General features: G+C 38.3%; 2 protein-coding genes and 1 long non-coding RNA gene across 3 annotated transcripts; all 3 read left to right on the top strand.

Moving 5' to 3' along the window:
- The first annotated feature begins 766 nt into the window (after positions 1–766).
- LOC307078622 lies at positions 767–3,377 on the top strand. Its single transcript, XR_013811997.1, has 7 exons — positions 767–1,021; positions 1,455–1,735; positions 2,071–2,135; positions 2,262–2,410; positions 2,650–2,679; positions 2,857–2,939; positions 3,053–3,377. It is a non-coding gene; the product is annotated as an uncharacterized lncRNA (long non-coding RNA).
- A 1,981-nt stretch (positions 3,378–5,358) lies between these two features.
- On the top strand, positions 5,359–9,728 carry LOC307077845 (5-hydroxytryptamine receptor 3A-like; the record flags this gene model as incomplete). The annotated part of the gene is made up of 9 exons (XM_079739318.1): positions 5,359–5,365; positions 5,873–6,033; positions 6,254–6,298; positions 6,398–6,504; positions 7,197–7,366; positions 8,468–8,613; positions 8,839–9,049; positions 9,153–9,338; positions 9,460–9,728. 9 exons carry the CDS (start codon positions 5,359–5,361, stop codon positions 9,726–9,728), a joined length of 1,302 nt encoding a protein of 433 aa, XP_079595444.1.
- Positions 9,729–16,895: 7,167 nt separating this feature from the next.
- LOC307077844 (5-hydroxytryptamine receptor 3C-like) lies at positions 16,896–20,510 on the top strand (the record flags this gene model as incomplete). The annotated part of the gene is made up of 6 exons (XM_079739317.1): positions 16,896–18,097; positions 18,653–18,816; positions 18,969–19,179; positions 19,279–19,464; positions 19,579–19,751; positions 20,502–20,510. The coding sequence occupies exons 1-6, from the start codon at positions 17,905–17,907 to the stop codon at positions 20,508–20,510; spliced, it is 936 nt and encodes a 311-aa protein (XP_079595443.1). The 5' UTR covers positions 16,896–17,904.
- Positions 20,511–21,009: the final 499 nt, after the last annotated feature.

The raw sequence follows: 21,009 nt of genomic DNA, 5'->3' as shown, positions 1-21,009 counted from the left end.
CTTTAGACAACATTATCAAACACCTCTACACAACATTATCAAACATCTTTACACAACATTATCAAACATTTTTACACAACATTATCAAACACCTGTACACACCATAATCGAACACCTTTACATAACATTATCAAACATCTTAACACATTATCAAACATCTTTACATGACATTCTCAAACTTCTCAACACAACATTATTAAACACATCTGCACAACATTATCGAACATATAAGTTATTACGTAATAAATAGTATATTGTTATCCCAATATACTATTCATCTCATTGTAACCTGAAATTTTTCCCGTTGTAACGTGAAACAATTCACGTGATAATGTACGAATCCTTATCATACCGTACTCAATAACAGCCATAAGTGGAACTTAATCAAATCGTTTAAACAAGCCACATTCCTCCATTTATCTATTTCTGTTTTCTATTTATTCTATTTATATTCTATTTTTCTATATAATCACGTTAGAACAATATATAATGTATCACCTTATAACAACATAATATTTATCACCTTATAATGTGAAATGTTTCCCATTATAACGATGTTATTACGTGATAAATTGTATATTGTTATAAGGCGACGTGATTGCATGTCGAAATAACGTAAAAATATCTTGCTATAACATGAAAAACGTCTTGATATAACAATAAACCATTCACCTATTAACGTGATACTAATACGTTGGTTGTTTCCAGGCGTGGCAGAACAACGTTAAAAGCCATTCCTTTCTTCCAGTCGGGTGAGATTTGTCTTTCAGTCTGGATTACATTACAGATTTACCGGTCTTTCCAACCCACCTAAAGTAGACCTTCCAACATACTTAACCTTACATTCCTATGTTCCAGTTGAAGACAGTGGTGCAGATTAACCGGTCTCGCAGCACATCTTCCTTGAAACATTTCTATTGTCCAGCTATAGACACCTTGAGCTCTTCGGCTTACAAGGTCGCTGGGATGTTTGTTAGACTGCTCGTCTCCATCTGCTTGCTGGTGGGGCAAAGGGCTCATGGTGAGTTATCAAGGTGTTTGTGTTATTAATTGATGACTGTTTGGGTTTCATTCATCTAACTTCCTCACAGAAATATCAAACTTTGAGCTTTGGATGTTTATTTATTAATCGTGCTACACGTATTGCTTATACAATGTGACTTTTGTGAATTTTAAACATGTATTTTTGAAATATTAACAAACTGTAGGTAACAGTTTTATCTCTTGGAATTCAAATATTTACCACGATCATCAATACAACATATGATATGTCACATGACATCAATGACATCTTTTAAAAGACAATCAAATTAACTCATTTATTTAGATTAGGCACATTTTTCATATTCTTGAAAATATATATTCGATATATATTGAAAAGATTCCATTGCTCATTCGGAAGGAAGCCTAACCCTACTTTTCCCTCTATTGTTCTTCTATTGGGGGTATTTTAGCCCAAACTACACCCTCTTCAAAAAATATAACAGAGGTCACTGCCCAATCGGTGGTCCTTTCTACCGATGGAACTATTCCTGCAACATTCAGCATCATCATATCCAACACAACATCTCCACCAGTGGATGAGATTCTTCTAACAACTCAAAATGCAACTAATGAGTCAGCGACAGGAAGTAGCTTTCTTTTAAAGTTCACGCTGGTAACAGCTTTCGATATCAATCTGTTAAACAGATCCTCTGCGGAGTTCCAGACTTTTAAAAACCAAACAGAATCTTTTGTAAGTAAAACGTGGCAGGCTTCTATGCTGTGATTTGTAGTACATATCCTACATATATATAGTAACTGTTTATGTACATGTGGATTTTGACCGTCGTGTGATGATCTTTACCTAATTTCTTAATAATAATCTCACAATTTATAATCTCATATTTTCAATATTATAATAATATTATAATAACAATAAAAAACAATAATATTGACAACTTGTCTCCAAAAGACTTAATCAAACACAATCTCATATATGGCGAAAAACTATTGAGGGAAAGTTTGTACACATGTGAATCTTTGCTGTGTACAAGTTGAATTTGAACCCTTTCTTTTTTCGTTTTACAGCTGAACGACATCTTATCTTCTCGATATGGCAATCTTTTCAATATAGCTACGGTCAACAGCTTCGGGTGAGTGATATAAAAGCTGTATTTTCCCATTGAAATCATGATTCAGTACTGTATCTATCCAATATTTTTGTATGTTTTTAAATGTCATGTCATCATTTGTACTATTGTTTGTGTTTTTGTTTGCAGCCCGGGTTCTGGGACTGTGGTGAACGCTGACCTGGATTTCAACAATGCAGCCAGAATTTCAGCCGATGCAGTGAAAAACACACTGGCATTGGCTGCATCAGAACTAAAATTACCCATCGCAGTAAATGTTTCTTCCATCGTTGTGATAGGTGTGTAGGAATTAATGTCGGATGGAATATCGAATATATGGAATATCACAGCTAAACGGTTTACAGTCCCATTGAACGTCTCTTCTATCGCTGTGAGACGTGTGTATGCATTCGTGGCTGTTATATCACAGCTAAACTCTCTCTCTCTCTCTCTCTCTCTCCATCTCTCCATCTCTCCATCTCTCTCTCTCTCTCTCTCTCTCTCTCTCTCTCTCTCTCTCTCTCTCTCTCTCTATCAGCACGGAGTATGGTCATTGAAACAAGTCAAAGTATGTCCCTAATTGTTGTTGATATATTTGAATGAGCAGATACACAGAAGTATGACATTCAGTGTGTGTGTGTGTGTGTGTGTGTGTGTGTGTGTGTGTGTGTGTGTGTGTGTGTTTATTTTATTTGTGTGTGAGTGTGTATTCAACGTTCCCACTAAATCACCTCCTCCTTCCTAGATTCAACAATAAAAGTGTTTGCTGACGTGAGGATCTTCAGCTCCATAAAGCTGAATGCGAGTTATTTAGGCTCTATTATTGAGGTATTCTCAACGTACTTTATGTAGAAGACATATATATATATATATATATATATACCCTATGTTGTGACTTGAGTTAAAGTGTTTGTGGGCTTTCTTTTCATATCTCCTTTCAGGTATTAGTGAGAGACATTGGCCCACTGCAGGTCACAGTTAAGAAAATTGTAAGTTGCCTTGGAGACCAGTGTTGATACCAAGAGCCTGCTGAGTCTGCAACGACCCTTCAACCAGGGGATCATATGAATAAACATTATCAAACAAAGCGTCACTGTGCTTGTAATGATACTATAATATAAATGTTGTTTCTAATAACTCAGTGATACCAGTGATTATTTTTATTCATTAGATAAATTAGCTTTGACCTCGTACCACTTTTATCAGTGGCACGAGACACATTTGTAAGAGAATATATTATATTGAAATAAAGACTGCTCTATAGTTCTCTGTGAGGATCGTTGTGTTTTTACAACTTCCAACTGTACTGTAGAAATGGCCAGCCGGGCTGTACTGAGAGCCACTAGGCGAACCAGGTCGTGCTCTGAGGAACACGCCTCAGGTCCAACATGGCTACCGGAAATTATACAGAAATGATTTGGAAGGATAGCGATCCAGAATCAATCCAAAATATTGCAAACTCCGTTCCATTCTATACTTGCAGCCTAGCTTTTTAACACGTGGACATAGATAGGCCACTTGTGTGGCATGGCCATGGGACAACATTTTGAATGAAGAGCTAATTCCCAGCTGATTTCTGAAGTAAGATTGTATTTACACAAGCTGCGTTGGTGTCATGACCTTGTCAAATGGACTCCTGTATGTCTGGAATTGAAGATGAAATAATAAAACTAAAGCGATGACGACATCTGCTGGACAAAACCCAAAACTGCATCAAAAAATATAATCTGATTTGATAAATCTTCTAAACCATTTCTATTTCACTCAACAAGCCAAATACAATGTAAACATAGGTCAGATTGCAAAAATAATGACAGATAGCGGATATTTATACATACATATTGAACACAAATTGCTGGCCGAAAGAGATAGGGTAGGTTCTGAGTTTATTTAAATCTCTTCACCTGTTTAGATATAATTTTCTACACAATTGAATCACCATGCAATAACCTTTGTTTAATTGAATTAAACATAAAGGTTTTTATCAATAGCTAGCCTGGCTTTAATGTAACCTTTCAACACCTTTCAACCTCCTGTGAACACAGCACTTATTACAACATGTGAGCAGGCTTGGTTAAGTGAGTCGAGATTATCATCATGCTGGACAAGGAAGTGGTGAAAGTCCAGTACTCTGTTCAGATTCTATTACGCCAGTGCTTCAAATAATCAAAATGCATTTTAATAACTCCGTAAGTCATTGATTATTAAAGTTATCAATTAGATGTCATTTGATTTCAATACTTGGTTGGGAAGGAAATTAAAATGTCAATATTCTAAATGATTATTAGAGTGATAGTAGGCACTCGCTCCAGGGTCAGTAGTGTGTTAAGTTCAAGTTGTCAAATCGCACAAAGTGAGTTCTCTTTCCAAATCCATCCCAGTCTAAAAGCTACCTGGCAAGATGAAAATAAAGTAGCCGTCATGTCAGCGCCAGCCCTGTCAGAGCATCAGCTACTGTGGTCACTCACTGGCAGCACCACCACTTGGACCAGTTGGTTGGAATTGTTTGGGCTGGCTGTCAGTCCGTTTGTAGGTTAATAGTATATTACTGTGGCAGAACAAATCTTTTGAGGGAAATTGAAAAGAAAAGTATGTCAGCTGAATAATTTGCTGAATAGACCTTGAAAGGTTAGACCCTAACTGTTTCTTTTAAGTATCGGCCTGTGTTCAGCTGTAGTTGTTCCTCTTTTATCGTGACTTGAATGTGGTTTGTTGGGTAACACTGCATGAAACAAATTCTTGTTTGTGTTGGAATCTGCACGCTGGTCCCAATAAACCACGGCTGCAGGCCTATTTCAGGAACTTGATACCGTTGTGGTGACATTTTGACCCTCGACAGGACATGTTGTCTGAAGCTAGTTTGCATTTACCAACCTATATGAAAAGCAGCACCCTGCACAAACCACTTTATTTGTACAATTGGGTTTTTCAAGTCACCCTCAGCTCATATTACATATTACATATATATCTTTGTTGCACGTGCAGTATGTAAACCTGCAAGGGCATCTCAACTCAAGGTTGGTTTAGTTTTTTCTTAGTTTTGTTGATTTTGTAGATTAATGCAGAATTTTGCCCAGACAAAATGTGTATGTTCTCATGATTTAATATTAAAGCAACCCTTCTTTGTATAATACATTCAATATGTTTTCTTTAGAAACCAAGAAACCTGGTTTGTAGTGACAACAGAACACAGCGGTCAATTGCAAGATCATGGCAGCCCTAAAATTCAAGGTTAACACTATAGATCATGTTGAGTTAGTTTTGGCAGTTTAAAAATGTCATATTTACTTGTGGCTGTTCTATTGAAATTCTGTATTTATGTTTTTTTTCACGTAGTTAACACTACTTTTTGAAATTTCAGCTTTTGGCTGGGCCTTTTGAGGCTCTGATTTTCATCATCTTCACTGTCACCCAAGGTTAGTACCTAGAAACTAGTGTTTTTAATTATTTATAATTGTTTTATGTGTCCCTGATTGCATAGCATGAAATGTATTGTTATGTTGTATTTCTCACAGGTTCAGTGTGCATAATTAGTGTCATTCAGCAAAATAGATTAAAAAACGGATAGCAATTGAATATAATATTCAAAATGCATTGTGTATAATCCCCTTAATCCCTTAAATTTGTTGGTTACGGGACAAATCCATACCTAAAAAATCCCTAGTTGTCCGATGGATGATTTGGTATCATTTTCATGGAGTAAACAATTGCCCTTGTTTATTCGTTGTTGCTGTTGTTGCTGTTTTTGATTTTGTTCCCAGTTCAGTGCTTGGCCCCACGGAACTGTTCTAAACCCACGCCCTCTGGCCTGCTGAAAGCCCTATCACCTGTCTTTAAAATACAGGACGTACGACCTGTCAGGAACTTGAATGATCACACAGAAGTCTCTGTGGGCATTATCCTGTATGGAATACTGGGAGTGGTATGTTCAATTGTTAAATCTATTACAATTGTAAGATGATGTATTTGATATAAGAAAGAGCATTTTGAATTGAGATCTCTTCTTTAAATCCCCAACTTTCATGGAAACATTTAAATGTGAAACAGTAATACATCTTACTAGTATAGTTAGAGTAGTTTGCTATGGCGGAAATACCTTTTCAATTTACATTTTGTTTATTTGTTGTCCTCTTTTTGTTCAGGATGAAAAAGCTCAAGTCTTGAATACCTATATATGGCTAGACATGGTAGGTATAAACACCAAGCGATCCAAATAGAAATTCTTGTGAATATTCCAGGTAAAGCAAAATCACGAATTGCATATTGTATTCAAATCTGTCATTTAGGCATGGAAGAATGAGTTCATCAGCTGGGATCAAGAGCAGTGTGGTACTGATGATATCTCTCTACCTAGAAGCCAGTTTTGGGTACCAGATCTAGTCATCAATGAATTGTAAGATCCATGTAGAACTGCAATAACTAAGTGTAAGAAAACATACACAATACAGATGGCTCAAATCACCTTACTGCCTGATGTTGTTTGAACCTAAAGGTTAGAGAATTCATGTAAGTCTCTTAATTAAGAAAATACATACCACTGAATGGTCACTGGGTGGTAAGCATCAATGTGTGATATACCATGATATTGCTGTGATCCTAATTTGGATCCAGCAGTCCCATTGTGCTATAGCAGAACTTCTGGGGACAGACTGCACAGGGCCTGGCCCGGAAACCACCACATGCATGGGTGGAGTTGCGCCTTGTTCCTTGTCTCCTTATGGAGATATTCTACCGTAGAATATCATGGGGCGTGAGTGGGCGAAGCTTTCAGAAGTCTAATTTAACTAGTGTATATCTACAGTGGCCAGTCTACACAGTGTTGATTTTAGACTTTAGAAAATAATCTTACTCTGGTTTGTGAAACTACTTTCATCCTTTCTCCACAAATTGTCTGAGCATTGTGATGTGGCATAAAACCAGATGTTTTTTTCTTCAATCATGTTTCTACTTCTCTGACCATTATAAGCTTCATATAAAAGTATGTATCAGGCCAAGTGTTGACAGAGATGTTTTTTTCTCTCACGCAACAAAATGTTGCTGTTTTTTCGAACATAGTTGGAAAATGCTGTTGTTGCTTTCTTACAGTATGAATGAGAACACAGCCCCGTGTGTGCCTTATGTGCACGTCCAATCTGATGGCATGATCCACGACTACATGCCACTCAGAGTGCTGAGCTCCTGCAACCTGAACATCTACACCTTCCCCTTTGACGTCCAGAACTGCACTTTCACCTTCAACTCCTACACCCACAAAGGTAAGACCAAACAACAACAAAAGTCTCCCAAAAGCTGTGGTTTGACAAAAACTGGACGACTTATAATCATCACTCAGGGTAAAAGTCAAACTGACTTGATATTTCAAGCAAACATCATGTGGACATGTTTTATACTGTTACCATTAATTATTGTTTTCATGTGTACATATGTTGGTTGATATTGTATTTATTCAGTAACGGTTTGTCGATTGGCTTCAATCACATGCTGTGTCATGATCCGCCCCTGATTTTCTCATTCACCTGCCACCCTGATCACTCCCAATTAACCCAACCGCCTTCACCTGTGTTTCCCCTATATCAGTCCTTTCCTCCCAAACAGTCCCTGTCAGATTGTCTCTTGTGTTTCACAGTACTTTCCCGCGATTCGAATCCTGACCTACCACTTATCCTGCCTGCTCTCTGGTCCTCGCCTGTCTGACTATCCTGCCTGCTCCTGATCCCCGCCTGTCTGACTATTCTGCCGGTTCCTGATCCCCGCCTGTCTGACTATCCTGCCTGCTCCTGATCCCCGCCTGTCTGACTATCCTGCCTGCTCCTGACCCCCGCCTGTCTGACTATTCTGCCGGTTCCTGATCCCCGCCTGTCTGACTATCCTGCCTGCTCCTGATCCCCGCCTGTCTGACTATCCTGCCTGCTCCTGATCCCCGCCTGTCTGACTATTCTGCCTGCCGATCCTGAATCCGAATAAACGATTGACACTGTTCCACGCTCTTCGCCAGTCTGTGCACTTGGGTTCAGCCAAATGCTCACGTTACATGCTGTGCCAAAGAACAGTTGTAGATTGTTTTGTTCTGGGAGGCAAATTTCTTAAATGGTTGACAGTTGAAAAGCGATAATATGTGGATAGTGATCCTGCCTGAAAACAATTTGATTTATTTTTCCGAGCACTTTGATTGGCTTTTTTTCTGTATTTTGTTATGGTTTATTTTGTTGATATGATTGCATTCTGGGAGTATTTGGTATTATGGTTGTAATTTGGTAGCCTTTGTATTGCCCAAAGCCTGCGTTTTGGGCAATACAGTTGTATGGTTAGTTTATTAATGAATTTTGACACATTGGTTACCTTGTCTGCTCTAACAGTCAGGGACATCAGGCTAAAGCTGGCCAGGCCAGCAAGTGCAATTCTGAAGAATACTTTGGATGAGATGAGCACTGTGGGAGAGTGGCAGCTCATCAACATCACTGCTTATAAAGGAAACTCGAGTTTTGATGAGCTCATATTTCAGGTATGCTTACGAACATTATTTATAACTAAAGTAATAACAAAATGGTTATTGGATGATAATAATTGATAAAATAATTGTGTCCAAAGAATACCGTAAAGTCAATAGTGATTCAATGATTAAACAATAAATATGATAGAAAAATATTAGTTTGAATTATTCCCAAAAGTTAAAAAAACGTAATTGTCCATACTCTAAACTGTGTACTTTTTTATTAACACATCACAGATCAAAATAAAGCGTTCGTCTGCTCTTTATGTGGTGAACCTGATCATCCCCAGCTGCTTCCTGATCACAGTGGACCTCTTCAGCTTCCTGCTACCCCCACAGAGTGTTGACCGCTCGGCCTTTAAGATGACCCTCATCTTAGGCTACACCGTCTTCCTGTTGCTTATGAATGAATTGCTGCCGGTCACTGGCCACACCATACCACTCATAAGTCAGTAGTACTCTTTTCCCTCAGAGGGAGGACAAAAATGAACTTCTATTACTTGAATTGAAAAGTAACCACTATACTCACACTCTCACCTATTTATCCCTAGATGTTTTCTTCGCCCTCTGCCTGGCTCTGATGGTGGCCAGCCTGCTGGAGACAATCCTCATCACCCACCTCTACTCAAGCTCCAGTCGCTTTGCTCCTGTCCCCCGGTGGGTGAGAATAGTGGTCCTTCAAAAACTGGGATGTTGTGTTGGCCTGCCTTCAAACCCACCAAAAGACAATTCAACAGGTATGGTGTTGTTAGGCTAGGGTTAGATTATATTGACAAACTGAATGCTTGATATTACTGTAATAGACACCCACAACCAAACTACAAGTGGCATATTGTTCTGCACATCTCTCCAATACAGAGGCGTATCCCGATGCTGTAAGTGAGGAGGTCAAATCGGGTAGGAATGCTCCAGCAGCCCTTCAACTGGCAGAGCTGAGGGAGTTGGGGAGAGACCTCCGGGCGATCCGGCTGCAGGTGGAACAGCAGCTGAGTGGGGACCAGAACACTGAGGAATGGATCCAGGTGGCTTCCATCATTGATCGCTTTCTGTTTTGGTTCTACGCTCTCTTCCTATTAGTCAGCTGTGTAACTATGATCTGCTTCTGGGTGCGTTCATACAGGCTATGAAATGGTTTCTCAGAAATGTTTCACTTATACATCATTGATTGCTTCCTGTCAGTCAGCGCTATACATTTTTTAGGTCCTCTGTGTGTCATTAAAGCAGCAGATCTACTTCCCACTACTTGGCACGCATGTATTTTGTGTGAGAGAGAGAGAGAGAGAGAGAGAGAGAGAGAGAGAGAGAGAGAGAGAGAGAGAGAGAGAGAGAGAGAGAGAGAGAGAGATTGATTGCTTCTTATCAGTCAGCTGTATAACTAGGATCTATCTCTGGGTTTATCATAAAGGTCATAGAACAATGTATTTTGAGATCTTTTCAACATAATTAATATAATTGTTTTTAACCTTAGTCATTCCTTATATCTACAGATTATTTGACATGGATCTATTTCAATTGGTCAATTTAGTCAGTGTGGATATCTATTGATGGTTGAGGTTTGGACTTGGATTTATGTTGCATACCTGTCATGTGTTGGTTTACTAAATAAAATGTCTGAAATTAAATCGACTTATTTTGGAACAACTTTTTGCATATGTAAGGCACAAACTATGTTTGTCATGACCTGCGTGTCACTCTTACAGTTTTTCTCAGTCGCCTTGGTACATTTCTCAGATCAGAATTGAAATTTGCAAAACAGTAAGTGCATTTCTCAAAACAATTCTTACAAATAGCAAAACACCATGGATTTCATGCAAAAGCCAGTCTCTTGCTCAAAATCCTTTTGTCAATATAACAGTGTACTCTGGAGGGATGTTCTGATGTAAACTATGGCTAAAGTTTTGAAGACAATTATTGTAAATTGTAAGTTACACCTTAGTGTATGTGGGAGATTGATTGCAAAAGACTGGACAAGATTCACATTTACACTTTGACTGTTTGTACTGTAATTTGTTGACAGACCATGTCATTGATAGAAATGTGAACATAGGAAAATCTCCTTAGGGTAAACTGTACATGCATTGCTGTAGGAATTACAGTGCAGTCTTCCTACTCCTCCTGACGTTCCTGTTTGTTGGGCCACAAATTCTCATTCTCACGCAGCCTCACTCCTCTTCCTCCTCTTCTCTCTGGCTGTTGACCCTGTCCAATTCCTTGTCCTTCCATTGTCAGACAATGTAACATTGTGTTGTGCTCCAGCTATATATATATATACTTGCCAGTTCATGGTTCAGGAGATGCACCTTTGAGCTATTTCAGTAAACTGGTTGATCGTTGGTTGATCTAACACTTCCCACATTTCCCATCTTTAGAGAAAGTCAAGATTCACCTGGTAGCAATTTACCAATTCAGGACAGATTTAGAAAAAATGTCTACTGGAAATGTATAGAAGTATGCTTGACATATTATGACAACTTGTTCAACCATTTTGCATGTAAAGACTTATGCAATGAACTAATGCCTAAATGTTGTGGGGGTGAGACTATTCAATAGAGACCCATTACAATACATTTTGATCAACATGACATAAGCAATTGATAATGTAGGAAAGAGCAGAGAATTGGACATAATCATTTGCATGAATGTACCAAAGCATTTGCAACTTGTTCAAAGAAGTGAGAAACTGCTTTTTTGATGTGCACAAGTGACACAATGATGTGAAGATTGAACAGGTCGTTTTGAGAATTTCAATTCTGATCTGAGAAATGTACCAAAGCGACTGAGAAAAACTGTAATAATAATTACTATACTATTTGGGGTGTTGGAGGAATGGAGTATGATATGAGAAAGTTCCATACACAAGTCTAAAGCCCCATATTTTTTTTGAAAGCCCCGGATCTATTCTCGTTCTTAGAAAGGTTTCACATCTACATTTGGTGTACATTATTTGTGTTGCATATCTCTGAGCATCATTGATTGCTGCCTGTCAGTCAGCTGTATAAACTTTTTAAGGTCCTCTGTGTGTCATTAAAGCAGAAGATCTACTTCACACTACTTGGCACACATGCATCTCATGTGAACGAGACAGAGAGAGAGAGAGAGAGAGAGAGAGAGAGAGAGAGAGAGAGAGAGAGAGAGAGAGAGAGAGAGAGAGAGAGAGAGAGAGAGAGAGAGAGAGAGAGAGAGAGATTGATTGCTTCTTATCAGTCAGCTGTATAACTAGGATCTATCTCTGGGTTTATCATAAAGGTCATAGAACAATGTATTTTGAGATCTTTTCAACATAATTAATATAATTGTTTTTAACCTTAGTCATTCCTTATATCTACAGATTATTTGACATGGATCTATTTCAATTGGTCAATTTAGTCAGTGTGGATATCTATTGATGGTTGAGGTTTGGACTTGGATTTATGTTGCATACCTGTCATGTGTTGGTTTACTAAATAAAATGTCTGAAATTAAATCGACTTATTTTGGAACAACTTTTTGCATATGTAAGGCACAAACTATGTTTGTCATGACCTGCGTGTCACTCTTACAGTTTTTCTCAGTCGCCTTGGTACATTTCTCAGATCAGAATTGAAATTTGCAAAACAGTAAGTGCATTTCTCAAAACAATTCTTACAAATAGCAAAACACCATGGATTTCATGCAAAAGCCAGTCTCTTGCTCAAAATCCTTTTGTCAATATAACAGTGTACTCTGGAGGGATGTTCTGATGTAAACTATGGCTAAAGTTTTGAAGACAATTATTGTAAATTGTAAGTTACACCTTAGTGTATGTGGGAGATTGATTGCAAAAGACTGGACAAGATTCACATTTACACTTTGACTGTTTGTACTGTAATTTGTTGACAGACCATGTCATTGATAGAAATGTGAACATAGGAAAATCTCCTTAGGGTAAACTGTACATGCATTGCTGTAGGAATTACAGTGCAGTCTTCCTACTCCTCCTGACGTTCCTGTTTGTTGGGCCACAAATTCTCATTCTCACGCAGCCTCACTCCTCTTCCTCCTCTTCTCTCTGGCTGTTGACCCTGTCCAATTCCTTGTCCTTCCATTGTCAGACAATGTAACATTGTGTTGTGCTCCAGCTATATATATATATACTTGCCAGTTCATGGTTCAGGAGATGCACCTTTGAGCTATTTCAGTAAACTGGTTGATCGTTGGTTGATCTAACACTTCCCACATTTCCCATCTTTAGAGAAAGTCAAGATTCACCTGGTAGCAATTTACCAATTCAGGACAGATTTAGAAAAAATGTCTACTGGAAATGTATAGAAGTATGCTTGACATATTATGACAACTTGTTCAACCATTTTGCATGTAAAGACTTATGCAATGAACTAATGCCTAAATGTTGTGGGGGTGAGACTATTCAATAGAGACCCATTACAATACATTTTGATCAACATGACATAAGCAATTGATAATGTAGGAAAGAGCAGAGAATTGGACATAATCATTTGCATGAATGTACCAAAGCATTTGCAACTTGTTCAAAGAAGTGAGAAACTGCTTTTTTGATGTGCACAAGTGACACAATGATGTGAAGATTGAACAGGTCGTTTTGAGAATTTCAATTCTGATCTGAGAAATGTACCAAAGCGACTGAGAAAAACTGTAATAATAATTACTATACTATTTGGGGTGTTGGAGGAATGGAGTATGATATGAGAAAGTTCCATACACAAGTCTAAAGCCCCATATTTTTTTTGAAAGCCCCGGATCTATTCTCGTTCTTAGAAAGGTTTCACATCTACATTTGGTGTACATTATTTGTGTTGCATATCTCTGAGCATCATTGATTGCTGCCTGTCAGTCAGCTGTATAAACTTTTTAAGGTCCTCTGTGTGTCATTAAAGCAGAAGATCTACTTCACACTACTTGGCACACATGCATCTCATGTGAACGAGACAGAGAGAGAGAGAGAGAGAGAGAGACAGAGTGAGTGAGTGAGTGAGTGAGTGAGTGAGTGAGTGTGAGAGAGAGAGAGAGAGAGAGAGAGAGAGAGAGAGAGAGAGAGAGAGAGTTACAGGTGTGTGTGTGTGTGTGTGTGTGTGTGTGTTTGAGAACAACATTCAATATTCTTACACTTATGTGAATTAGTCTGCTTCTACTCAATTCGTATACTTAGAATAGCAACTACAAAATAAATAACATCATGATTCAGAACAAATGTGGAAAGTTAAACAACGTTTTTTTTAGTGATTAAGTGATTAAAAAGCCTAAGAATAGAGCTTGTTTATAAAAATCTAAAATAGCAGGAGGATCCCAGGGTTGACTTGTGGGAAATAATTTCCCTAGTAACACAATCATAATAATAACATGTTATTGTAATAACTACGAATTAAAGGGTATTCAGCCATTCATGTTAATCATTTTATAATCAACCTAAGGAACAAGTACCACAGAAAATAATGAAATATAGTAAGAAAGATGAAAAAGTGAGGTATGTGCGATACTAAGGGGAAACAAGAGAAGCAGGCACAGGTGTTGCTAGTAGATTATTCACCATTAAGACTGGTGTAAAATGGCAACATGAGATGTAGAAATACGATAACCTCAGATGAAGATAGTAATGCTGTATGGAAAATATTTGGTGAGACATGCAAATGATTGCAGGGTGACGCAAAACTTTAAGCTTCACCCTAGAAGGAGATTGTGTGTCCCCATGAGAACACCCAAGCCATCGCTAGAACGAACCCTGGAAGGGAAAGGCCTGTGGCAGATTAACTGACCCAGGGGTCCCTGATGGGTCACAAAGTCAGTGACCGGTCTCCCTTGGCGGCTAAGTTTGCTGAGTGAAAGTGCATTTATGTTTTCTCCAAAAAAAGACAATAAAAGAAGACTCATTTTTCAAGTTCAACTCTAAAATCTACAAACCTTTTTATTACAACTTTGCAATGAAGCGCAATAAAGGGCAGGGGCAAGATATGAACATAGCACCACACATATTGCCAATCTGCATCCTCCAATCTGATGCCCAAAGGGATATTCATTTATTGCCCCAAGTCATTCGGTGGTGGAGTACAGACACCTGACGATATTGAAATTTATCATTTCAATGACGATGTACCTTGGAAAGCTGTACTTCAGGTGCACCATGGACCATAATGGTTTAGTTTAATCTGTTGAACGTCATTGAATACGCTTCTTCTTTATTCTTATTGAGTTAGGAGTGTATTCCTTATGGTTTAGGGTGTATTTCTTATAGTAAAATAAGTAATCTTGTAAGAACAGTGTGCATTGAAGATTGAAAGACATATGTCAGTGCAAAAGACGTAGAATACAAATGCAAATAGCTGATGGTATGATTTAAAGGAGATGATTAGGAAATGATCAAAATCTCAAATTGATTAAATTTAATAAAGTGATCTTCAGGGGTTGATTATTTATATGATTATATAATATGATTTAATTATGAAGGTAAATATAACCATTGTAAAAGACAGTCATTGTGAAAGACATCTCATTATAATTAATAATTTATTGGTAGGGTTTGTGTTAGCCCTAACCCTAGAATAAACCATATAGACTATTGAGTCTTACTTGAAATGAATCAATAATCAATCAAACATGATTGATCACCTTGAAAAGCAACTATTCGCAAGATGTAATATAGATGTAATAGTTAGATATTAGTATAATAACTCACCCCCAGGGGATTTATCACCATGGCAACTGGTGGACCAAGGTGTGAAATGCTAATGTTTTCCTTCAAGCAGCAAGCAGGAGGCAGGACCCCAAACTCATACATATCAGGGTGTACTCCCGGATTCATTCGAGTATCTGGAAGATAAGCCCCTTTGCACCCAGTGTACTCTCCAGCCGTCACCAAGGAAGAGGCACGCTACATTCTGATCAACTAAAACTCCCAAATATGTCTTAAGCCCTACTTTGAATTGAGCAACCGATAAGTAAAGTAGCACTCTGCAGGAGAAACCTCTTGATTTGTACAAATGGGGTTATCAAGTCACGCTCAGCTTAAAATAATGCTATATATACACCTTTGTTGTTAATGCAATTTTTTAACTGGAAGAGCTTTTCAACCGGGAAGGTATATTATAACAGTTTCTGTGATTTTGTTCACTTGAGCTACGTTTTGAACAATCAATTGACTACTAAAATGTTGACATTATGTTGTGATATTCTTATGATTCATCTTTTTAATAATCTATTTTCATTTGAACCAAGACAGACGAAGAGCTGCGAATTGAAAGATAATGGCTGCCAAACTGCAGGTTAAGAGTATAGATCATTTTGAGAGAGTTTTGGTTGTTACACAATGTAAAATTGACTTGTTTGTTAGTTAATATTGTAGTTAACACTCAGTTTTTAATCATCAGCTATCTGCCAGGTCATTTTTGACCATGGTATTCATCATATTCTCTGCCACACAAGGTGAGTAAATGGAACCAAAAAGCATTACAACTTAAATATTTCTTAAATACGTAAGAAGGGAGATGTTTTTTCTCTGCAACCATACAGGTTTTGCTGAAATATGACATAGAATGCATTATTATCTTGTATTTTTTCAAAATGTCATCATTATTCTATTAAATATGAACCATTTTAAATTAAAAACATTAAAAAATATATTTCTGTAGTATGATGGACAGCAAATCTTCAATTTTAATTAGTCTTTCAGTTAATATGAATTGACAAGCTTAATCTAAAAACATATTTGATATTGATAGTCCACATGTCCATATGACACAAACCAGAGAAGGCATTATTTTGTGAGAATTTGCCAACATTTGTTAATTGGTTGCAATTATTACAATTTTTTTGTTTGTTTAAGGTTTTGGACAAGAGGAATTGGTGAAGGAAGTGGTGACTGGGGTGGTGGATGTAGTGGAGAAGGAAGGGGCGACTGCAGTAGTGGACAAGGAAGGGGCAACTGCAGTAGTGGACAAGGAAGGGGCGACTGCAGTAGTGGACAAGGAAGGGGAGACTTTAGTGATAAAGGAGAGTGAAGGGGTTAAACAGTGGCTGAGTTGTTCTGGACCCAGCTCTTCTGCCCTCCTGGTAGCACTATCACCGGTCTTTGATTTACAGCCCATACGACCCATCAACAACATGGATAATTACACAGAGGTCTTTGTATCTTTTACCCTGTATGGAATTCTCGGAGTGGTACGTTCTGTTTAAAAACTATTCAATATTATGATTCAATGTTCAAAACTATTGTCATAACAAATACTAAATGTTATGACATGGACATGAGACAACATTTTGAATGAAGAATGAATTAACTGATCACCATAGATACATGGGTTGGTAAATTGTGTTTATGAACTTAACTTATTAACTTCAATCAAAATAAGTGTTATTATTCATAAGCATGTTGACTTTTAGCACAAATGTTCAGAGATACGTATTCAGAATACAATTGGCTGTTGTAGGCTGATAAACATATTTTACAATTACGTTTTTTCCAGGATGAAAAAGCTCAACTCTTGAACACTTATATTTGGCTTGACATTGTAAGTAAAAAATAATATAGCCATTCATTATCTCAATATTTCTGTTAAAGCGAAACCCCAAAAGTAATATTTGAATTCATTATTTGAAATTAAATCACATATTAGCCAATAGGCCAAATGCATTAAATAGTTTGTGGTTCCTCCAGGGATGGAAGAATGAGTTCATCAGTTGGGATCCAGAACTGTGCGGCACCAACCAGATTTCACTACCTAGAAGCAAATTCTGGGTACCAGATATTGTCATCAATGAATTGTAAGATCCATGCACAATTGCAGTCATTGTGAAACGCCAAGACAAAAACGGATGGCTCAAATCTTCTGATTATATTTAGAAGGGACAAACCACCTTAATACCTAATTAGACACAAGTAAATGAATCGTCATCATTGGGTGGTTAGATCCTAAGATGCATACATTGGGCGGCTTATTGCTGGTAAGCGGGTTGGCTGGGAATCGGAAGAATGCAACTTGTCGAGGTGTCGCTGAGCAAGACACCTAACCCTACCAGCATGGTTGACACTGCCGTCGTTGTGTGAATGTCTGCATGAATGGGGGAATATTAGGCAATTTTGCAAAGTCCTTTAAGTGGCCACTGGTTAGAAAAAAGCTATATAAATGCAGTTCATTTACCATTTAACATAGGGGACTGAACTATTCCATTGCGGTCGTCCCAACTGCCACTTTATTTTCCTAAATCACTGTTGCTCCTTGACCAATGTGCAATACAAGACCATTGATGATAATTACCAACATATTTATATTAATGTTTGACTTAAAGATGTAAACATTGCTCAAACTGAGTGCAAGTATGTTTTTGTTGCTGTCTTACAGTATGGCTAAGAACACAGCCCCAGCTGTGCCTTTTGTGCACGTCCATTCTGATGGCATGATCTACGACTTCAGCCCAGTCAGAGTGGTGAGCTCCTGCAACCTGAACATCTACACCTTCCCCTTCGACGTCCAGAACTGCACTTTCACCTTCGGCTCCTACATGCACACATGTAAGACACCACGTAGATAAACAGATATTCTCCACATTTCAGTTAGGAAAGAGTAGCCCATATGCATTATGAATGGCCATCCTCATTGAGGATTTTCTTCCTTCTAATTTGACCGTGGTAAGTCAAAGGAATATACTTTTGGTGAAATACATTTCTGACCCAGCTTCCAGAGAGAAACCCCATGCCTCTTTCTTTTCAATCAGCCCAGCTCTCGATTGGACTGAGTTCGTTAGGTGGGAGTAAATCCAAAGAAAAAACACAATACTTTTTTTTGTTTTAGAGGTTCATTGGGATTGTACTATTTTTGAACAATTTACTAAAACTATGTGCGAACTGCGTAAGCTCGTGACTTGACAGATTGACAACTTGCAATGAGACAAAGAATAAAGAACAAGAATATCTATAGATGGTTACGGTTGTGTCGGGTTGTCTCTTTAGTCTGGTTATTCCTTCAGATTATGGTTGTATTTGTGTATGATTGGTGTATTTTGGGTGAAGGGATACATGTGTAACATCCTGCACTCTCTTCTCTTATGCAATGCTCTACTCAATCAGCCAAGGACATCAGGGTTGAACTGAACATTCCCATAAAGGAGATTCTGCAGAACTCAATGGAAGTGATGACTACTGTAGGAGAATGGCAGCTCATCGATATCATTGCTTATAAAGAGTCACACGATGCAGAACCACCTTACGGAAGTGATGAGCTTGTGTTTCACGTATGTTTGAATAAAATGATATATTCATGATTAGAAAATGTAACATTATGCATTTCTTCATGGTGACATGGTCAAGTTAATAAAAAATGTTTATATAATGATAATATTTTAAATGGCCCTGTTAAGAACTATCTTTTTGTTAAACTCCATAGATTGGTCTGAGGCGTAAGTCCACTCTCTATGTGGTGAACCTGATCATCCCCAGCTGCTTCCTGATCACAGTGGACCTCTTCAGCTTCCTGCTACCCCCACAGAGTGTAGACCGCTCTGCCTTTAAGATGACCCTCATCTTAGGCTACACCGTCTTCCTGTTGCTTATGAATGACTTGCTGCCGGTCACAGGCAACACCATACCACTCATAAGTCAGTAGTCCCCTTGTTCAGAGTGAGGCTGACATCAACTTGTATAGCTAGAACTGAAAAGTAACCAGCACACTAACACTCTCTCCTATTTATCCTCAGACGTTTTCTTCGCCCTCTGCCTGGCTCTGATGGTGGCCAGCCTGCTGGAGACAATCCTCATCACCAACCTCCACTCAGGTTCCAGTCGCCTTGCTCCTGTCCCCCGCTGGGTGAGAGTAGTTTTCCTTCAGGCCCTGGGATGTTGTGTTGGTCTGCCTTCAAAGCCACCAAAAGAACATTCAACAGGTATGGGGTGTGTTAGGCTAGAATGTACTGTTCCGTGTTCCAAAACAAAACAACAAAGTACAAAATGAGGCTGATGTACACACTTACACGTGAAAGACCTGCATTACCATACAGATCCCAATGCTGCAGTGGAGGAGGGCACCGATTACATGAATCCTCCAGGGGGCAAACATCTAGTAGACACAACCCTGGACGCACTGAGGAAGCTGGGCAGAGACCTCCAGGCCATCCGGCGGCAGGTGGACCGGCAGCAGAGAGGGAACCACGATTCTGAGGAGTGGATCCAGGTCGCAAGCGTCATCGATCGCTTTCTGTTTTGGCTCTATGCTGTCTTCATAATAGTCAGCTTTGTAGTTATGATCTGTATCTGGGCCTTTTCATACAGCAAATAAAATAATCTGTTTGGACAAGGGTTCCATAAATGTTCTATAGCGGCCAAGATTTGTGTTGCCTCTTGTAGTCTTCTAGGTATTCTTTCCTTATATTCGAAATGCATTTGAGTAAGTTTAGTCAGTATGATTGGTACTTAGGAGAGGTTCAATACACCATTCCCGGCATCACTTTTTGATTAATTAATGCTATGCTTTAAAATCTGACATCGTCCAATTTGATTGAATCAAAATAAAACATTTTTATAATTTTGTTTTATTTTACAAAAATGACTTGCCTATATGTTGTTGGTGTTATTGTTCTGAATTATTTGAACATGAAAACAAGGGAGAGAAATAGGGAAGGGTCTGAGTTTATTTGTAACCCGTAAAGATATTTAAACACCATGGATTTGATAACCTTGATTTAATTGAACGTAACAGAAAAAGTTGTATAACTTGCTAGACTGGCTTTAATGTAACCTTTCAACAGAACGCCACTTTTGGAAATTTGACTTCAATACATAACGGTGTATATTTTCGAAGTTTTGCAAACAACAGTGTACATTGTGGGTTGGTGTTGTGTTTTTAAGTTGAAAAGCATGCATTTGACGCTGATTGCGGGATTGGTGCCTGATTCTGTGTCAAGTGCTCTGTTGGTTTGTCTAGGCTCTGTGAAGCCCGGGTCGTCTCTGATGCTGTATACACTGTCACAGTTGACTTCCATATTAGATCTATCAATTGCTGTTTGCTGCTTTTGAATAAACAGAGCCGTTTATAATAGGCCCATAAAGCTTGAGCCTGACTCTTGATTGCCGTACAGTACACCCCTCAGCAGCACTATCACTGAATACTTCAGACCCGCTGTAGCACTAGGAAGGTTATGCAAAATAGGATACTGACCATCAACAATTACGTGTATGCATGTTGACTATACATTTATGCTTAAACCTATTATTATTAAAAGTAAGTTAAAAAAAGTTAAAAGTTAAAAAATCCTCCAGGAATTACACAACCGTGTGTACATGTGTTTTACTCGGTGTATATAACACATGTAAACACCAAGTATTATTTCAGGTTCGGCGAGTCAAACCTTACCATAATATAACTTTTCCTTAGTGTTGTCTACCCACTGCTGATGATTCATTCGATTCTTTGGAAACTTGCGGCAGAACTT

This window comes from Pollachius pollachius (genome assembly GCF_949987615.1).
Source record: "Pollachius pollachius genome assembly, chromosome: 7".
NCBI classification, from domain to species: domain Eukaryota; kingdom Metazoa; phylum Chordata; class Actinopteri; order Gadiformes; family Gadidae; genus Pollachius; species Pollachius pollachius.
The sequence above is the reverse complement of the archived record's forward strand: the minus strand, read 5'-3'. Positions and strand labels throughout refer to the sequence as shown.